Source organism: Leptonychotes weddellii, chromosome 9, assembly GCF_054177405.1.
Source record: "Leptonychotes weddellii isolate Sample4059 chromosome 9, ASM5417740v2, whole genome shotgun sequence".
NCBI lineage: Eukaryota > Metazoa > Chordata > Mammalia > Carnivora > Phocidae > Leptonychotes > Leptonychotes weddellii.
In genome coordinates, this window is record NC_138377.1 from 24553969 (window position 1) to 24573808 (window position 19840).

Below are 19840 nucleotides of genomic sequence, written 5' to 3' on the forward strand. Positions count from 1 at the left end.
ACCCAGGCGCCCCCCGCAGCTTGCATTTTAAATGCCCATGCAGGGGGCGCCTGGGTGGCTCAGATGGTTAAGTGTCTGCCTTCGGCTCAGGTCATGATCTCAGGGTCCTGGGATCGAGTCCCGCATCGAGCTTCCTGCTCCTTGGGAGCCTGCTTCTCCCTCTGCCTCTCTCTCTCTCTCTCTGTCTCTCATGAATAAATAAATAAAATCTTTAAAAAAAAAAAAAAAAAGAGCAGGTAATCTCTTTAAAAATAAATAAATAAATAAATGCCCATGCAGGGACAGAGACCAGACCCAAGGTGAGGACTGGAAAGAACACTTAAAACAATCTAAGTAAGTATTCTCAAAGAAGAAGAGAGAAAAGTTTGTCACATCTTACAGAACACATAAGCAATATACCATGAGTCAGCAAATGCAACAAACAGAATTACAAGGAGAAATTGGCAGAGTGGAATGTTTGTTTATTTATTTGTTTATTTTCCCCTCAGCCCTGAGTGGAAGGTTTTTAAATGCATCTCTCTCCATAATCAGAACAGAAAAAAATAGCAATACATATAATCCAAACAGCCCCACTAACAGCTATATAGAGCACTGCACTCCGAAATCGGAGAAAACATATTCTGTTTAATCACACATGGAATAGTTACAAAAATTAGCCACATATTAATCTGAACCTAGTCTCAGTATATACCAAAAGAGCAAGAGGATGAAAATGATGATCTCTGATCACAATATAATAAAATTAGAAGTCAATAACAGGGATAATCTCTTCCCCCACAAAAATCCTATATACTTGGAAAATTTTTAAACACTGAAAATAATCAGAAGTGAAAAAAAATGTAGTAAATACGTAAAACTGAAAATAATAAAAGCCCTACGGTCTTCGGGGATGCAACTACAATAAAACTTGGAAGTGTATGATTTTAAGTGTCTGTATTAGTAAAGAAGAAAGATTAAAAATGAATAAGTGTTCCACTCAAGGATTTTGCCAAAATCTCCCGCCCCCCCCGAAAAAGGGTAGAAAAACATTTTTTATTTTATTTTTATTTTTTAAAAGATTTTATTTGTTTATTTGACAGAGAGATTGAGCACAAGTAGGCAGAGCGGCAGGCAGAGGGAGAGGGAGAAGCAGGCTCCCCGCTGAGCAGGGAGCCCCATGCAGGACTCGCTGGGATCAGGACCTGAGCCAAAGGCAGCCACTTAACCAACTGAGCCACCCAGGCATCCCTGGGAAAACCTTTTTAAGTAAAAACTTAATAAAAGAAGAAATAGAATTTAATGCACACCATCTTGAAACCGGTAACTAAAGGGTTAATGGGACTACCCTCAGCCGCGGTATTTCACCCAGACTTTTCTGTTTGCCTTTAAATTTCCCGGACCCTCCAGCTAGAGGAGGAGGCCGGCAGCCTCGGGAATAAACACTTGCCTTGAGTGGACTCTGGTGCTTGTGGGTGATGGTCTCTGGTGCCGGTGGGGCAGAGGAACTTGGGTTGTTACAATCTCATCGCCTCATCGGCCCTTCGCACCATCCCCGTGCGGTCCTGTTCACGGCAGGTTTGAGGATGGGTGTACCAGCGCCCAGGAAGTTAAGAGGCTAGCAGAGGCTGCGCTTCAACTCCGGTGTCCCGGAGTCCCGGTGTCCCGGTGTCCCTCAGTGTTCTTCCGTTTTTTAGGTGGCGCTCTTCTCCTGGGGTTGTCTCCCTGGGCGGTGGGCCTGGCTGACCCACAGGGGTGGTCCCTACCTGGAGGAGGGCTGTGGGCTCTTGTTCCTCCTGCGTGGAACCCTCGGGTGGACAGAAGTATGTGAGGAGGAGAAAGTGGTGCTCTTGTTGGTAAGAACTGCCCTGGTCTACCCTCACGGGGGCTGTGTGGAGGAAACAGAGCAACTTTCCCTCTTCCCTCTCCCATCCGAGTTCACCATGGTCAGCCTGGTAGATCCACATTTGTTCTCTGGGCCTCCTGAGCGCCAAGCGAGGCTGAGAGGTGACTATCAACGCTGGGTACACTGGACAGCTTATGCCATTCTGAAGCTCAACAAGAGGCCAGCTTGTCACTCCCTGACTCCTTCCTGTGTCAGACTCCCCTGAAGTCCAAATTGGAAGCAGAGCCTTGCAGGTAAAGCTGGGGGTGCCCTGGCTCCAAGGCGAGGAGTTCAGGGGGGAGGAGGCTGAGGCCCACTGAGAAGAGTTAGCACTGGAAAGGATTGATCTGAGTGAGAAGTTAATGGAGCAGATCACTGCTGGGCCCCCTCGGGTGTGACGGCCCACAGACTTCATTGCTGCCTGAGTTGAGGAAACAACAGGAGAGAGAGAGAGTTGAGGCCAGTGGTTCTTGATCCAGTTTCAGCTCCCCAGAGGGTGGGTCTTGGGTGCCTGGGTGATCTTGGGGAGATCTGGGACAGAGACACTCAGTAAGCAGAGCCCTGGGGTAAAGACAGGAAAACGGGCAGCTCTGACACTTGTTCTAACCCAAAGAAGCCATCTTCGTCTTCCTTCTAGAAAACAAACCAGTTTACCTTTTTTTTTTTTAACAAACTTAATTTTTTTGGCAATAATTTCAGATTTATAGAAAAAATGTGAAGATAGCACAGAGAGTTCCCATCAGCCCCTCACCAGGTTTCCCTATGATTAACATCTCCCTTGAGTATGGTACCTTTGCTACTGTTGATGATCCAGGTGCCACAGCCCCAGGGCCCGAGGGAAGTCGGGGAGGAGAGGGGACTGCCGCCCTGCTGGGAGCAGCAGGAAGACTCAAGGCCCTGGTGAGCTGGGAGTGCAGGAGACAGAGGAGGCTAGATGGACCCGTCCCCAGGGGTCCCTCCGATCTCCTGCCCTCACTTGTCACCTCCCGCCACCAGGCAGACTCCTCATCTAACCCTGCCTGGCCATGCGCAGCAGCCCGCATGCATTAGTCTCCCTTTCCCTTACATCACTCTTTTGCTCTTCCTGGTGCACGCAGCCCTCTCTGGGCAGCCTGCTGGGCCTGGGAAGCCTGGAAAAAGGTCTCCCTTCCAGGTGCCGGGTTGTGGGATCCTTGGGGAGATTTCCCTTTGTTCAGTCCCCAGCTGTCCAAGCCCTTCCTTTTCTGGCCTGTGTGCTCCCTCTGCAGTGTCCCCACCTCTCCCTTCACTGATCACCTCTGGGCTTGTTTGCCTGTCCCCCCTGCAGAAAGCAGTGTGCCTCTTCCCACGGTCAACCCCCTGGGTGGTTATCATCTCCCAAACCCCTCAGTGTCCCAGTCGTCCCCCAGATGTAACCGAGGGGGGCAGCTGCCAACGTTGGCCACTGGACTTGAGAAGTTGGTGTGGCCACCCTTCCCTCATGTGGCTCCTTGGCCAATATCCTTGCTGCTTCCTTGCTAGAGGAATGACCCTGGAGGGGCAGACGTTATCATTCCCAGGAGAGAGGCACGGAGGTCAACACCTTGACTCAAGTCCCACGGACATGCGTTCATGGCCCCTTATCTCATGCCTCCAAGACCTTAGGACATGTGCAATTTTGTATTTTACTTGTGTGTTTACTTGATTTCTATCTATCTTTCCCTCCAAGTAGGATGCTTTGCCCCCCACCGTATCCCCAGTGCCTTGCCTCACTGCCTGGTACACAGTAGATGCTCAATAAATGTTTTTAAATTATTGAATGGATGAGTTAGAGGAAGAACATTCATTCCTTCATTCAACAGTAGATTGTCAGGCCCTTTGATGGTTCCTGGGGATAAAAGATGAATAAGAGACAATCCCCACCCTAGAAGAAATCAGTAAATTACAGACGTACAGTACAATACACACAATGTCATAATGGCGGAATGTCCCAAGTGCTGGGGGAGAACAGAGGTTATAAACTCTCCCTGGAGGATCAGGAAGGCTCCAGGGAGGAGAGGACTTGAGGGATAAGTGTCAGTGAGTCTCCTGGAGTGGTGCCCATGGCAGGGGGTGGGGGAAGGGCATTCCTAAGCCAACAGACCACAGTGAGACCTGAGGGGACCTGACATGCTCAGGGAAGCCCTAGGGGAGTGTGTGTGGGCAGGACTTGAAGCCAGGCTCTTGGATCTGTCCCTTCACTGCATAAAAGTTGGAGATTTCCCACATGTGCCCTGCAGGCTCTGGGTCCAGAAGGATTATACCGGCTCCCAATGCAGGGTGCAGGGACTGCTGACCACTGTCACTCCCCTTTGATGACGGCCTGCCAGAAAAATCTCTTCTGAGATGGAGTTCCCCCATCTGAGGCAATTTGAAACTATCTTACGAGATTTCTGGAGCCCAAAGCTCAAATATAACCTATCTGGTCTGCTCCTTCCCTCTCTTTTTGTAATTCCGTCCAGCACATCATGGAGCCGATGGGTTGCCTCTGTCTGCAGGCAATTTCTTGCAGTCCTGCCCTGCGCCTTCTCTTGTTTACTTGCCTTCTCTTTAGCAGGCTTTAGCATAGGTTTGTTTGACTTTCAGTTCCAGATGCCACTGCCTGTCCCCTTTGTTGTTGTTGTCTTTGAGTTGTAGGCAAGATTTTAGAGTGCACACATGTACACAAAAGGAGGGAGTCAATACTCTTGGGGGCCGAGGGGGGATGAGGTGTGAAGGAAATAGGGTTGTTAATAAGTAAGTTAAGTACCAGAGGGAAAGGTTAACTAATCCGTTGTGTGGGGAGCAGGAGGGCATCGTAGGTAATAACTTAGGGGCTCAATGGCTGGGATAATTCTTTTGTGTCTACAATGGAGGAGGGTCTCCTATCACAGGACAAATGTCATTGGAAGGTGGTGTCAGCTCAGCGGAGAAAGGCAGGCCTTTACAGCTGGAGTGAGGAATCTGGTAATTTTGACTTAAAAATGTCTTCACGGATTTACTTTTTAGGCTACCCACACACAAGACATCCTCAGCCATGGAGGCTTCTTGGATCCCTCCCCTGATGTTTTTACAACAATTTTATTCTTACTTGTATCTTTACAGAAAATGGCACAGAAATCACAGGTTTAGAATACCTAGAAGTTATTACAGGTCCATATTTCAAACACCTCAATATCAAGTTTCTTTCTTCCCACTCTATGTACAGTATTTACACACCAGGGGCTACCGTCTCTACCACTTCAAACCAACAGGGGACAAAGACAAGGCGATGAGGGGGGTTCCATGAACGGAATGAGGAAGAAATCAACTTTTGATACAGAATTAAAATCCAAACTGTCTCAGGCCTTTCTCTTGCGAGGTATTCCCTGCAAACGTGGGTGGGATGGTGGAGGGAAATGTCAAGGGCGTGAGGGAGCCATAGGCCTAGCCTGGGGGTGGACGGTTCCTCCCATCAGCAAGACAGGAAGAAGCCCCCAGTCCCCTATTCCTACACGGTCACTGTGTCCCTCCTATTCTCGTGGACAGACACCACAGCATACACCTGGCAGGGGCGTGTGCCTGTGCTCATTTTGAGTCTAACCCTGGCTCCTGCCTTGCTCTGCTTCGAGCCCTTTCTTTTTTTTTTTAAATCTTATTTATTTATTTATTCATGAAAGTCAGAGAGAGAGGCAGAGGCAGAGGGAGAGAAGCAGGCTCCCCGCCTAGCAGGGAGCCCGATGCGGGACTCGATCCCAGGACCCTGGGATCATGACCTGAGCCGAAGGCAGACGCTTAACCGTCTGAGCCACCCAGGCGCCCCTCGAGCCCTTTCTTGTACCCTTCTTGTGACCACACCTTGATGCCTGTAATAGCCCCAGGCCCGTTCCAGGCTTGGCCTCCCAGGGATGGCCCGGATCAAGTCGAGCCAAGATCTGTGGCTTCCTATGTGTCCATTCCATAGTTGGATTGGGTTGCTCCAAGGCAGGATACATGAGCACTGATAAACTGCAAGAAGCTCTAGAAGGGTCTCTTGCACAGCAAGTCAGGGTCACAGGTAGCCTATCGGGGCAGTCAGGATGCTTCAGAATGCAGGCCCAAGGGCTCTGGGTGAGAGTCTGGCCTCCCCACCAGAGCCCTGAGCACAGCATTTGTGACAGGGGCCCGCTGGCTGCAGGGACACAGGCCCTGGACCAGGTACTGTCCGTGGCCATGTGCGGTGCTGACGACCATGCTGCGGGGGACGGTGGGGCAGGCTGGGGGTGGGGAGGGCGGGCAGGCTCCTGAGGGTGACTGCAGAGGGCGTGATATGGAGGGAGGCTGAGGGGCTCAGGATGACACCTTCCAAGTTTCACCTGGAATCTGGGCCCCATTGATGGCGTGGGGCAGAGGCCGGGCCTGGGCCTGTAGGACAGTATGGCCACACTCCGGAGGCCCAGGCCCAGGCCCTCGCGAAGGAGCTGGGGCGGGGGCTCTTTCAAGCAAGAGAACAGAGAGTGAGGGGTGGATGTGGACAGTGAGAGTCACCAAGGAATTGAGTGAAAGTGGCTTGAGGGGGTGGTTTGGGGCAGCAAGAAGGCTTCTGAGGCAGGGCTGTTGGGATGAGGAGGAGGATGCTGGAGAGGTCAAGACTAGATAGGGGGTGTCTCAGCATGGCCCAAAGCCTCGGCCAGAACTGAGTTGTGCCTGAAGTCGGCCCGGGGGTCCTGGGGGGCCTGTGGGGCAGGGGGAGGGTGGCCGAGGCCAGGCCTGAGCCCTGCCTCAGAGAACACCTCCCAACACCACAGGCCCCGAGGAGAGCAGAGTCCTGGGGCCTGGTATCCGCGAGCCCTTGATCTAAGCCATGTCCTCAAGCTGTGGTGGACTCAGCTTCTCCGCTGGCCTGTCTTCGTCCATGGCCTCCTCCTCCTCTGGCTCCTCGGCATTCCCGGCCAGGCTGTCGGGCCCAGACACAGTCCCCAGCACTTTGGTGCTGTGCTCCTGAGCTCTGGCTCGGAGCGCCGCAATGCTGTTCTCTCTCAGTTCCTCCTGGGACATGGCCGCTGGAGGGTCGGGGCCCCGCTCCTCCTGCTCCATCTTGTCGAGTCTGGGCGGGGCCTGGCGCTCCACCTCGGGCTTCCTCCCCGACTCCGCTGCTGCCTCCAGCGACTTTTTGTGCATCCCTAAAAAGAATTGTTGGTATTCGGGTTTAGAAAAGCGCCTGGGAAAGCCATCTTGAACTGAAAACGGCAAAGATAGAGAGAGGCCAGAATTAAGGACGAGCAGAAAGCCTTACTTCACACACCGCAGTCACGCGAGTCCCAGGGGCCGGGGCCAGGGCAGCGGGAGGGTGGCCAGGGGATGGGGCTGCAGGCCAGCAGAGGGCTTCTTCGAGTCAGGTCCCTGGGCACCTGGCCGCCGGGCAGCCTGTTCTATCCCTTCCCAAGCGTACTTGCTCCCCCATCCCTCCCTCCTGGGATTCAGACCTTGGAACCCCAAGATGAGCTGGTGCTGCAACCGACCTAGGCCCCGAGGGCAGGTGGGGGGAAGATGGCACGTGGAGAGATTTCAGGGGGAAGCAGTCCTTTGGGCAAAGCCAGAATGGTGGCCAGAGGGTCTTAGGGGTTCCCTCAACCCCCAAGAGGAGCTGTTTCATTCACCACAAGCCTACCTCTGGCCAAGGGAAGAAGAGGGTATGGACCCTGGGGCTAGAGCCACACCCTTCTCACAGGACAAAAGAACCCACAGTCAGGGCCCTGGCAGGGATGAGAGTCCGAGCCACTCAGTAGGGGGGCACAGGGGATAGACAGCAAGCCCTGGGCCCAGCCTACCCTCTGAGGCTCCTAAGGGAGACTAGGAGGCCTGGTCTGGAGTGCCTCTGTCCTGCTAGGCTGTTGTGGCCAGGTGTCCCTGCCCCAGGGCTCTGTCTCCTCCTCCTCCAGGGAGCCCGCTCTCCTCACCCACAGGGGCAGGGCCCCAAGGAGGGTGCGGGCTCTTACCCAGCAGCCACGGGGCACAGGAGTCCATGATGCCGTCCTTGGCGGACTTGAGGATGGACTCTGGCAGGGGGATAGAGTGCCGCACCATGGCCCCGTAGAGCCCGTACTCCGCCATGACGCTGCTCCGGCCCCAGCACTTCTCCCGTTTCCTCCACTTGGCCCTGCGGTTCTGGAACCAGACCTGCAAGTGAGGATGAACAGGGCAGGGGTATGTTCTGAGAGGCACTGAGGCCAGGCCCTTACCCCAGTGGGCCCCCTGTGAAGTTCCCCACCCTTTTGATTGCTGGCTGCTGCATCCCCTTGTGACTGCTCGTTTCTCCAGCAGGGTGCCCTCACTTAAGCTCCCCCACCCCATGGTACCCCCCGGGGTTCCTCCAGGCTCCGAGTGCCCAGAAGGAGGTCACCCAGTCCTGTAAGAACATGATGGGTGAAATGGATCCTTTTCTTTTTCTTTTTTAAATCAAAGCAGTTCTAGGGTGATGGGATAGAGGCCTCCGGGATAGGGTCTTGCAGGTGGGCAGTTCCCAGCATGGTCCTCGGTTTGCAGCTGAGAAGCCCCACCCTGGTAGCCTCTTGCAGGTGGTCACACCTCCAGCCTATAAACAGAATCTCGTTTCTGACTTGCAGAGGAACACATTCCTTCCAGGGGCTGGACTAGCCATGCATCTTGTTCAGGGCTCCCTCTCCACCAGAACTCCCGAGGCCAAGCAGTCCCAGAAGCCAGGTGAGTGTGGACTCAGGCAGCAAAGGGCATGGCATTCAGGTATCAGGAAGCCCCAAGGGACACTCCGGGGAGGCCTGAGTCAGCCTCCTTTCTCAGCCCCGTCCTGGTGAAGCCCTGTTTTGCCAAAGTGCCCTCCATTCACCAGCTCCCCACAGTTTTGGACCTATCCCTGAGTGCTATTCAGAGGAGCTGGGCCTCCATCCTCAGTCAGGCAAGGAAGACAAAATTCTCTTGGTGTGCCAAGAAAGGGAGATGGAGACCTAGGAGGGTGCAGTGGGGGACACCCTGGAGAATGTTTCTCTGGCCCCAAAGCTGACTGGTGCAGGGCATGGGGTACCCTGGGGGTGTCAGCAGCGCTCCAGCCCCGTGCTTGGAGCAGTCCCTGCCATGCTTGGGGGAAGGGAGATTTCTCGGTCTCCCAAAGCAGCTTTCCTGAGACTTCCGGCAGCTGGCAGGAGCCAGGGCTAGGGACAGCTGCACTGTCCCTCAGGCAGGTGAAAGGCCGGTGAGAAACCGGTGGGCTCTGGAAGGATCCCAGGCCCGACCAGCGGCCCCCTCCCGTCCCCTCGCAGCCCCTCCGGGCCCTGACCCCCGGGGATGGCGAGACGCCCAAGGCGCCTCGGGAAGTGGGGGAGGACAGAGGCGGGTTCGGGGAAAATCTATTAGTTTCCTCTGCGATTTCCATTCCCTCGCCTCGGCCGGGTTCCCCGCCCTCTTCCCTCCGGGCCCCTCCCCCGTCCCCAGAGGCGGAGGTTTCAGCTTTTGATGAAAAATTGCTCCAGCTCTATTCAGGAGGCGGCAAAAGAAGAGTCACCCCCAGGGGCAGCCCTGGGCTGATTGAAAAATAAGTTAATTTCTGTTTGAATCGATGGGCCTCAGGCACTGAAATATCACGGGAAATTAAAGCGGCTGCTCTCTCGGGAGCCGCGGCATTGACCCGCACTAATTAATGCTGCGGAGGCAGCGCGAGCCGCGCCGCGAGCCGCTCCCCCTCCCCGGGGGACCCCAAACACATCTCATTTAACTAATTAGACGGGGAAAATTGGGTGTTAATTTGTTTAGGATTTTTTCCCCTCTTCCCCCCGGCAGCTCCCTCCCCGGCCCCCACCCCGCGCGGGGGCGCGGGAAATGAATGCGGGGCTCGCCGGCAGATGGCTGCCCGGGTCACTCTGCAATCTTCTCCGACTTGATTGCTTGATTAGGTCGTTAGCACATTAAAAAAAAAATTGCTTGCCGTCTGGCGCTGGCGTGATGAGTGGGACGCGCGGCAGCGCCTGGGTAATTTATCTTTTTATACGGCAAAGAATTTGATTTCAATCTGCAGATATATGGGGCGCCTTTGACACCTGTTTAACATCGCGCCGCTGACAGTTTAACCCTTTGCTGCCTCCGCCGTCGGGAGGCCCGGGCAGGGGTTCGGATCCGCGCGCCCCCGCCGTTCCCGCCGCTGCCGCTATGTGGCGCAGTGAGAGCCCCGGCGGCCCCAGGCAGCCCTGAGTCTGCGGCTGAGCGCGGCCGGACGCCTCCAGCAGGGGGCGCCCCGGCAGCCCTGCCTCCCTCCCGACGACCCTCAAAGAGCCCCGCGCTGTGTGGGGCTGCGGAAAGACCGCGCGGTCTACGCACACCTTTAAATGGACAGAAATGTGTGTAACCCTGTCGTGAAATTTCTCCGTTTGTAAATAACCAGGAACCCACAAAAATGGGAGAGACGCGGCCCAAGACGCCCCGGGCCTCGCCACGCCCAGTAGAAAAGGATCGCTCAGTCCACCCTGGGTGGCGCCGCCTGCAGAGATCTGCACCTTTGCCACCACCGGGTTTGGCACCTGCCGTTCCTGCTCGGGCCCTCCTGGAGAGCTGCGGAGCCCTTGTGCAGGGCCTTTCCCCTGGTCTGGACCCAGACCGCCACGGGTGACCCCTGCCGAAGAAAGGGTTTCTGCAATTTGAAAGCCACTAGATGGCTACGCTTCGCGGGCTACAGAGCGGAGAAGATGAGCAATGCGAGCCCGGGCTAACTCGCCTGTCGTCCCGGCCTGCCTCCACGCTGTGTTTAGATTCCTCCCCAGCGCCACCTGTCTGTCCCTCAGGCTCTCCGCCCGACTGTCGGACAGACCCAGTGCCTGCGGTTCGTCTGAGACCTCTGTCCTGTCCCATCTTCCTTCCCAGTAGCACTTGGTGGCCCTCTATAAATACCCACTTGGCACAAGCTGCCTTCTCCCATAGAGGACAAATCTGAAAGGACTGAGCCACATAAAATGTGACTTCTGGTTTCAGCCACCTCTCAGAGAATACAGAAGAATGAAACCCTTGGTGATGGAATTCCAGGCACCAAGTGTGACCACAGAGGGCTGGGAAGGCTTTCTTTATGAATCTAAGAAATCTGCTTCCTAGTCAGGAGATGACCTTCCTGCCTAAAGGCAGTGCATTATTAAACAGCAAGACCACAGCCCCTTAACTGGAACCCATGGGACCAGACTCCACAATGTCTGGGATTTTAGAAAGAAGAGGTGGTGCATTACCGCATTACGTGACACTTGGCTGCAGCGGCCCACCGAAGCCAAACTCACTTGTTTTGATTTCTGCAGCAAAACATATGCATATGCACGCTAAAAGGGATAAATAAAGAGCATAAATTCAGGTCTGGTTTTTGCCATTAGTGAGTTCTGCTGACTCACTTAGGAAAGAACTGTGTTTTTGGCACGGTTTAGATTTATGGATCCTGGACACTGGACTGGGGAGTATACAAAGGCAGAGATGCCCCACCCACCCCAGTGTGGATGCCTGGGAGGATGCACTGTCCTGGCTTCCTCTGGATTCCATGAGCATTGGTGCTTGGGTGGCGGGGGGAGCATGGTTCTCACATGGAAACCGCATCTTTACAGGAGCACTAAAGAAGGGGGTGCAGACTTGGGATTCAGATGCTCTCTGGGGCCTATAAACAGAACTATTTTCCTGGGTCTCCTAATTTGGGCAAATGAATAACTGGTCTGCAGATCAGACTTTGCCCACAGACGTTCCCGGGAGAGCTGGTGCAGCTGCTCGTTCAAACCAGGAGTCATGCGGACCCTCAGTTATGGGCTCCTGGAACGCCTGGCTCTCTGCGAAGACCAGATGCTGCTCCAATTTATGGAGGGGACCTGGACAGCCAAAACAATTTCTTTTTAGGACAGTTGGCAGGGGAGCTGTGGCTGGATGCCTTGGAGGGAAGTGGACAAGGGATTAGCATTGAGCCTAACCACTCCTCATGTCTGCCTTTCTCTTCCCTTCCTGGAAGCAACCAGTATGTGTGCAGGACTTGATGGTCCCAAGAAGCGCTGAAGTCAGACGGTCCTGAGCTGGAATTCCCAGCTGCGACAGAAATTGCTGTGTGATCTTGGGCAAGTGACTTGCCCTCTCTCAGTCTCAGTCTCTTCAAACATAAGATAGTGCCTATTTTCCAGGGTTGTTTTGAGGATTAATGCAATAAGTGAAAGTTCCTAAAACCCATGCTTATCACATAGAAGGTGTTCAAAAAATGCTACTTATTTTCTTTCAGTGGAGGCAAAGAAAACCAGTGGGAGCCTGCACAGAGGGCAGGTTAATCAACAGCTTTACCTGCCCCTCTGGCCTCCTCCGCAGGCCCTTTAACAAGGCTGGACTGCAAATAATAATAACTCCAGGAGAGGCGCAGAGGGACAGAACTAAACTTCAAGCTATATGATTTTCATACAGCTAGCCTGTTTCCCCTTTAGGCATCCAGCAGGCCAAACGGAGAGCCCTGCGACTATCGGCACATTTCTCATGTATTCCAGGCCCTTGAGGCCCAAACGCGAGAGAACACACATGCAGTGCCCAACGCTCCCTGCAAGTTGACTGTGATCAGGGGCTAGAAGGCCTCGGCTGGAGATCCTTGCCCTGCCTCCCACCGTCTTGGTGATCTTGGGCCCGTTTCTTAACCTTTTGAGCTTCTGGTTCCTCATCTGTCCTGTCATACCACCTCCTTGAAGGTTTGTTATAAAAATTAACTATAATAGTGCTTGGGAAATGCCTGGCACATAATAAGAACTAAAAGACCTTGGCCTGCTGCTGGATGAATTCTGTGGATAAACGTGCAACAACTGAGGCGTTGCTTTCCAGCAAATTCTCAATGACATTTTTTATATAAAGCCAGGTCCTCCCATCTCCTACCTTTGAGAGTCCTTCTAAGTATTTAGGCCCTTTTCCCTACTTGGCCTCTTGGCTCTGGCAAGCCCCAAATATTCCTTTAGTCCCTCGCTCCTTCCTTTTCCTGGCTGCCCACTTTCTAGAGGAGACCGCCCCTCTCACGCGACAGTCAGGCCTGGAACTCCTCAGTAGAAACTGCGTCAAGGCCGCAGTGAGGACCAGAGCCCTGCCTTACACTTCAGGGTTCTGAGTGCCTGAGAAGGGGCCCCAAAGTGACACCAAGGGTCACCGGGTTTGGCACTCCAGGTACGATCTTCCAGCTCGGGGAAGAGTCTGGGTTCCTGCATTTCCCCTCAGAGGTGGCGCCCTAGCAGCAATCCGGAAGCCCAGTGGGATGCCTCTGCTGGTCCACACAGCTGGTCTGGCAGGAGCCCCCCCCCCCGCCCCAGCTGTCAGCGAGGGTCCCAAGAGATTGTGCCTCCAAGGACAGACTGGACCTGGGGAGGGGTCCTTGCCAAACAGGTGCTTTCCTACTACAGAGCGCACTTGGAGCAGAGCAGGCAAACCTACCAGCAACTTCTCTCACGGTGTGGATAGAGCAGCTCTGGTTGGGCCCATGGCCTCTCTTGTCATCACCCAGCTCCTGTCCGGCAAGCTCCCAACCCGGCATCCCCACAAGACACCATACCCAGGGCTCCTTCCCTCAAAGGTCTCCCAGGAGACCCTCTGTGGTCTTCCCAGGATCGCCCCCCCTCAAGGAGACATCTTGTACAATGGATGCCCTTTGCACATTCCGGTTGCTTGCCTCCCCAGGCCCTGCCTTCCGATCTTGCCTCCTGCCATCGGCCTGGCTCTGTCAGCCATGTGGCAGGTCCCATCACATTCACCCAGCTTCCTTCCTCTCCTCGGGCTGGAAGCTGATTAATTTGAGCTCATCGTGGCAGTGATTTAAGGACTTAACCGTCCACATGCGCTCAGCACTCCTGACACCATATTTCAGCATCTCCCCCTTCCTGTTCCAGCTTCAGGCTCAGAGAAGCTGGGCCCTGCTGCAGCCTCTGACGTCCAGTAGGGGGCGGCTTTGCCCACATTTCCCAGCAGCCCAGGCAGCATCCTTCCCTGCACACCTGACAAGTCACCTTGTCCCTCCTCCTACCCTGTCCCCCCCAAACTCCACCTCCTTCCACTCATATTAATGCACATAAAATGCAGAAACTCCTTTCCAGAGCCTCTGACCCAGCCTTTTTACACTGGCTGCCCACAATCACTGGAGAGCTTTAAAAACATACAGATGCCAAAGGCTCAGCACCAAAGCAATTAAATCAGAATGGCTGGGCATGGGAGCCCTGCATGGGTGTTTTCAGAAGCTGCCCTGTGATGCTAATAAGTGCCCCAGGCTGAGACAGACTGCATATCTTCTAACTTCTGGAATAGAATCCCTTCAAACTTCGTTCCCTATCCCTGGACAGGGATCCCTTTAAAAGAGGCAGACTTGAACAGCGCTAGTCAGAATAGCCAAACCACAAACTTAGATACAAGAATTTGCCCACTCAAAAAATAATTTTTTATGAGTGAGTTTTTGAGGTTTTTTCTTTAGAACAATGCCCGGTACTCAATAAGTATTGCTTATTTTTATAAAGAAGGTCGATACCAGTCCCCACCTGACCTCCAACCATCTCTGCTCCCCCCAGCTTCAAGTCAAAACACAGGCTTCAAACTCAAGAGGCAGGTGGTGAACGTGTGGGCTTTCGACGCAGACCTGGGTTAGAGCCCTGTGTCGCCCACCTCCTAGCTGTGTGGCCTTGGGCCAGTTGCTGTGTTTCCGCTTCCTCGGTTGTCTCCAGGACTAAATGAGATCAGTGCTGAAGTGGAGTGGGCACGGCGCACCTGCCAGGCATCACTCAGAACAGACGACACATGGCTCATGGCATCTGCCCCGGAGGCGGGGCTCACCATCACCCCCATTCTACAGATGAGGAATCAGGGTCTCTGCAGGCTGAAGTCACTCGTCCACTCAGCTAGGCACGGTGGAGCCAGGCTGTGTCTGGCTCTGAAACAGCGTCCCTAACCACTATGCCTACTTGCCTCTCCCGTGCACGCCGTGTTTTCAAAACAGCAGGCACGTGCAAACTGCTCTGTAAATGATAGCTGTGATCGTCGCTGATGCATGCTGAGACTGCCCGGGCCACCTGGGGCAAGGCTATGTGACAGCTCACATACACCTTCTGGAGGCAGCTGGTAGCCAAAGAACCCTGTGGTGCTCAAAGACTCTGAGAGATTCTCGGCTCCGTTCTCCCAGATCTATAGTCCTCAAAGTCCCAGGGCAATCAACTTACTCCACACCCTAGCTCCTCCTTGCTGGTTCCTGTGGCTTCAGACACCACCTGACAGATGTCCCCCACCCCCAGGCAACTTAATGAAGCCTGGCATCTGCCTGCTGGGGCGTCTGCAGCAATGCAGTAATGGCTGAGCCAGAGCCTTCCCCAGAATCCTTCACGGCCTCCCACCCACCGCCACCGCGGCTGGACAGATTTTAGGACAGTCCACCGCAAGAGGCAGCTCTTCCTTCTTACTGGTCCCAGTAGTGCCAGTGTGAGGCCTACCAGCAGGAGAGTTTTTCAGCCCTCCACCCCACCCTGGCCACTTGTAATAGTCAACTTTGTGCAAACAAAGGCCAGGTAGGGGTTACCACTGCACATTGACTGGATTGGGCCTTGGCTCACACACACACACGATTCAGAATCCACACCCCAGGCTTACCCCACTGGAACCAACTGGGTGGAGGGATGATGGATCCAGGCCACCATGGATAATGCACCAAACAGATAATCTGCTTATGAATAATTGAGCTTATTGTGTCAATGTCTAAAGCCACTGGCTGAAATTCCTAATAGATTTCCAAGGGAGAGGAAGACCCTTCTGGAAAAGTAGCTCATGTCTCATTTCCAATTCTCTGGTTGTCCAGTGAGAGAACACAAAGCAACCCACAACTTATCTGGTTCCTTCTCCCCCCAACACACGTCCCACCTCCAAGGGCTCTTGACTGGGAGGGGTTTCAGGAAGTCGGGACCCCTTCTCCCCCTTACTTTTCCCAGCCTTAGCAGTGAACTGCTCTGGACCATTCCACTGGTGGAAGCAGCTTTCACTTAAGGATGTGATCCGGTAAAGGCAAACCCAAATCTTCTGGAAATGTTCTTCCTACCCAACTCGATTCTTCTGCCTCATGGAGGCCTTACCTAGAAAATCATCAAACTTCTTCTCCCAGAGAAACCATTAAGCAGACCCACTCCTGCCTAATGAGGGGGGTTCTGGCCTTGGAAAGGTCTTGTTGCTGATGAAAGGAAGCCCTGAGCCCAGCACAGCTGAGACCATCCCAGTCCAGACCAGGGGTCGGTTATGCCACAGAAGTCTCTAGGAGAGGGGCGGCGCCTGACTGACTCAGTCAGAGGAACATGCAACTCTTGACCTGGGGGTTGTAAGTTCAAGCCCCATGTTGAGTGTACAGATTACTTAAAAATAAAATCTTAAAACAAACAAACAAAAAGCAACTCTTTATAGGAGAGAAGGAGGACTTACTGAGCCACACTTGCAGGCAAGCGTCCCCAGCCACACCCCAGGCCAGACCCGAGCAGGAGCTCAGGGCAGGGCCAGCTGCCTGACTGTGTGAGGAAGGAGTTTCAGGTGGATGGAGGTGGTGGGGAGTAGACAGAAAGGGAGGGGTGACCTTTTCTTCATGGGTCAGGGGAGTGGAAGGAAGAGAAACAGAATAGGGTCAGTGCTAGAAGTCATTCTCCCCTTCTACCACCTCTGGCTTTGGAGCAGACATTTAGCTATCCCTAGGAGATACCTGCCACGACAGAGACCCCCCTAAGAACCCATGACTTGCCCAGAACTCCTCGTCCCACCACAGGCCCCTTCACGGTCTGCCTGACCTACTCCTCAGGAAGCCTATAGTCTGGAACAGCAGGCCAGCCACACCATCTAAGTCCTTGTCCCCCACGCCCCACCCCAGTGTCCACCTCATGTGGTAGGTGTTCAGCAAATACCTGTCAGCTTAACCGAACTGTTCTTCATAAGGACCCATAGCAGGGGGATGGGAGATGGGGTCACGGGTATCCAGGAGCCTGGGGCGGTCAATGCCTCAGAGGGTGCAGAAAGAGAGACAGGGACTCGGGGCTCTGTTACCTGTATCCTGTCCTCTGGCAGCTCCGTTTTCATGGCCAGCATCTCCCGGGCATAGACATCTGGGTAGTGGGCCTCATTGAATGCCTTCTCCAGCTCCTCTAGCTGGTAGGAAGTAAAGATTGTCCTAGGGGAGCAAAACCAGACACTCAGGACCCAGAAACTGAAAGAGACTATTCCAGAGAGGACAGAATGACCTTCCTCTATGTGTCCTAGACAGACCCCAAACCCAGGGCTGGCTCAGCACAATCAGACACGAACTCTCTTACACATACACACACACCATACACACTCACTCACGCTCACATGTGTTCACGCACACTAGTAGCTTAACCCTCTAGACTCGTCTTCATTCAAGGCTGAGGATCCACACTACCCTTCTTAGGAGGACATTATTTTAGCCCTCAGGGACATTTCATACTGGGAATCTTTCTGGAAGTGATTTGGGGGAAAGGGTGTTGAGACAAAAATTTTAGAAAACTGCAGAAAGCCCTTCATCTTCCTCCCGAGCACAGAGTGAGCGACTCACCAGATAAATAAATGCCTCAGGCCCACTGGGACCTGCTTCTCAGTTTCCTCTCACAGACAGAAGTTGATCTTTTAAATGACACCCACGTTCAAAGACCCAGCAGAAGGTCAAATGCAACTGCAACCCCAGTGTTTGAACGGCTAAGAATCGAATCTCCCACCTCCCCATGCACCCCAACACTTTGCCCTCTTCACCTGCCCTTCCCCTGCCACCACCCAGAACAACTAGCTCCTTAGAGCTGCCCTCAGATCTCCCCCTCCACCTCCTGTGCTCAGAAGACAAGGAGCACCTTCCAACCACCTCACACCTAGGCTCAGCCACTCATCAAGGGGGCGCCCCATTCAGGGGGGTTCCATTCAGGTCACTGTGAGAGAGCCTGCCTACACAGCCCCCACTCCCCACAGAGCAGTCTACATTGACCTATTTGGATCCAAACCTCTTTTAAGAATCAGGCAAAAGCTACATCCTTTGGCCCTAGGACAATGTGCAAATGAATATGCTCCAATACAAATTTTTACCTCCAATATCAGGGGCTTCACAGACCCACTTTTCCCCATAAGCCATACACACCCACTGATAGGCACCAATTCTTCTCTTTTCAGACTTAATTTCACCAACTTCCAAGTGACCTTTATCCTGTACCCTTATCAAGTCAGTGGGCAATAGAGTCCCGATTCCACAAACCCAGCTTGTAAAAATGGTACATTCTTTGCTTGAGCCTCTGGGATCTGACCCTGGGGACCAGCACACGGGGTTAGAATCCTTCACTGATGCCCTCACTCTCACCCTCACCCAACACAAGGAAAAAGTATAGGTGTAAGCCCCATTGGGTCCTTATGGTGGTGTCGGCTTTAATATCTTGGGGGAAGACACGGGGGATGTGTGAGAAAAAAAGATTCTGCCCTTTATAGAAAATGACGGGTTTGATTCTAAATTGTTTCTCCTATTCTCTTGGGAGGGGGGAATGGAACGTTTATGTACACAGAAAGTGAATTCTTCAGACTTTTGAAGATCTGCTCGTTTCTATTTTGTTCTTGCCACTTACTGAAGGGCCCCTGAACAGACTGTCAAAATAAACAATAGAAGTATGTAAGTCTTCTCACAACTAGGGAAATCAAGGCACACAGGTGTTGTGGCTTGGCCAAAGCCAAAGAAGGGAGAGGATGAGAGGTCGTTCAAGTGCCAGTCTCCCCTTGGGAGGGCTCTCACTGAAAACAAAACAAAACCTCGAATCCCCTAAACTTTCCCTCATGCCTGCCTCAGAGCTCATCTGTGGGTTGATGCTGGTGTGCTCCTCCAGGGAGGCTCCTGCATCCCCAAAATGTGATCCAAACCCTGCTCCTGGCTTCATGCAGAACTCCAGACTCTTCAGGTGCCCATTGCATCCTGTCTGCAGAGAAGCTGAGCTTTCCCAGTGCAGAGACGAGCAGAAGCCCAGAATCCAAGAGACTCCCAAGGCCGCGGCTCCATCCCTACTCCCCTCTCCGACCCTTACTAAGCCCAGCGTGTTTCTGGGAGAAAAAGAGATGCCCATCTCTCATTACCAGACTCCAGGGGCTCTTACCTGAAATCCCCAAAAGAGAAGCTCAGGAAAAAACACACACACACACAAATATATACATATATTACTAATTAAAAGCTGCACCGGCCATCAGTAGCCATTCTGATCTCTCTAATAATCTGCTCTCTTCATACACCAGAAATCGCCTGAAACCTAGGGCAGGTGGTGAGTTGTGCTGTCTCACTGGGAACCCCCAAACATCTCCTTAGTGGGGAGAGGTCCGGAGCCTTAAGCAGAGACTTTGGGCTATGGGTCAGCCAGTTCCAGCTGCCACACGAAGAGATGTCCTGGAGCAGAAACACGGTTCAGCACCCAGGGGATGCTTTCTCCTGGACTCCCCTTGCTGTGTGAATCCCTCTCCCCATTTCCGCACCAGCACAGCAGCCCCAGCTCTGACCTGTCCTCCCTCCATGGTCCTCGTCCCTGCCCCTGCTCGAGGGGTAGGGGTGGGGGGGAAGCTGATGGGATTACCCACCCTGGGACCAGCATGAGATGGGTGCATAAAAGATGCTCTAACGAATATTTGTTGGATGAATGAATGTAAAAAAAATGACCCAGGATCAATGTTTCCGTTGAAAATAAAACAAAGCTAAACACAACAAAAATGCTGCCTGAAGGGAATGAATAAACGAGGTCACTGAGAAACCAAGTCAGAGTTCACCCTTGTTCCAGTCCGAACCTACTGGCCCCTTAGAGGACAGGAAGAGCCATTTTATAAGGTGGGTGCCAATAGTGGAGTGGCCAAGGGCTAGCTAAGGAAGAGGGGAATGCAGAAAGGTGCCCGGAGAAAGGGTGCAAAGAGGCTGGGAACAAACTGGGGAGAAGAGGATGGGGTGGGTGGCAGCCAGGAGAGCTCCCCAGGGGAGAAATGACCCGCGAGCCAGCAGGAACCTTGCGGACACCCCACCTG

The 19840-nt window shown here is 53.4% G+C and overlaps 1 protein-coding gene across 1 annotated transcript in view; it reads right to left on the reverse strand.

Moving 5' to 3' along the window:
- Window positions 1-6200: 6200 nt before the first annotated feature.
- VSX2 (visual system homeobox 2) overlaps window positions 6201-19840 on the reverse strand; it is a 16131-nt gene continuing 2491 nt past the window's right edge. Inside the window, exons 3-5 of the mRNA XM_006730938.2 lie at window positions 16844-16967; window positions 7795-7975; window positions 6201-6978 (exon numbers count right to left, since the gene is read on the reverse strand). Coding sequence (XP_006731001.1) covers window positions 6653-6978; window positions 7795-7975; window positions 16844-16967 — 631 coding nt within the window. The 3' untranslated portion in view covers window positions 6201-6652. The remainder of the gene's footprint in view (window positions 6979-7794; window positions 7976-16843; window positions 16968-19840) is intronic.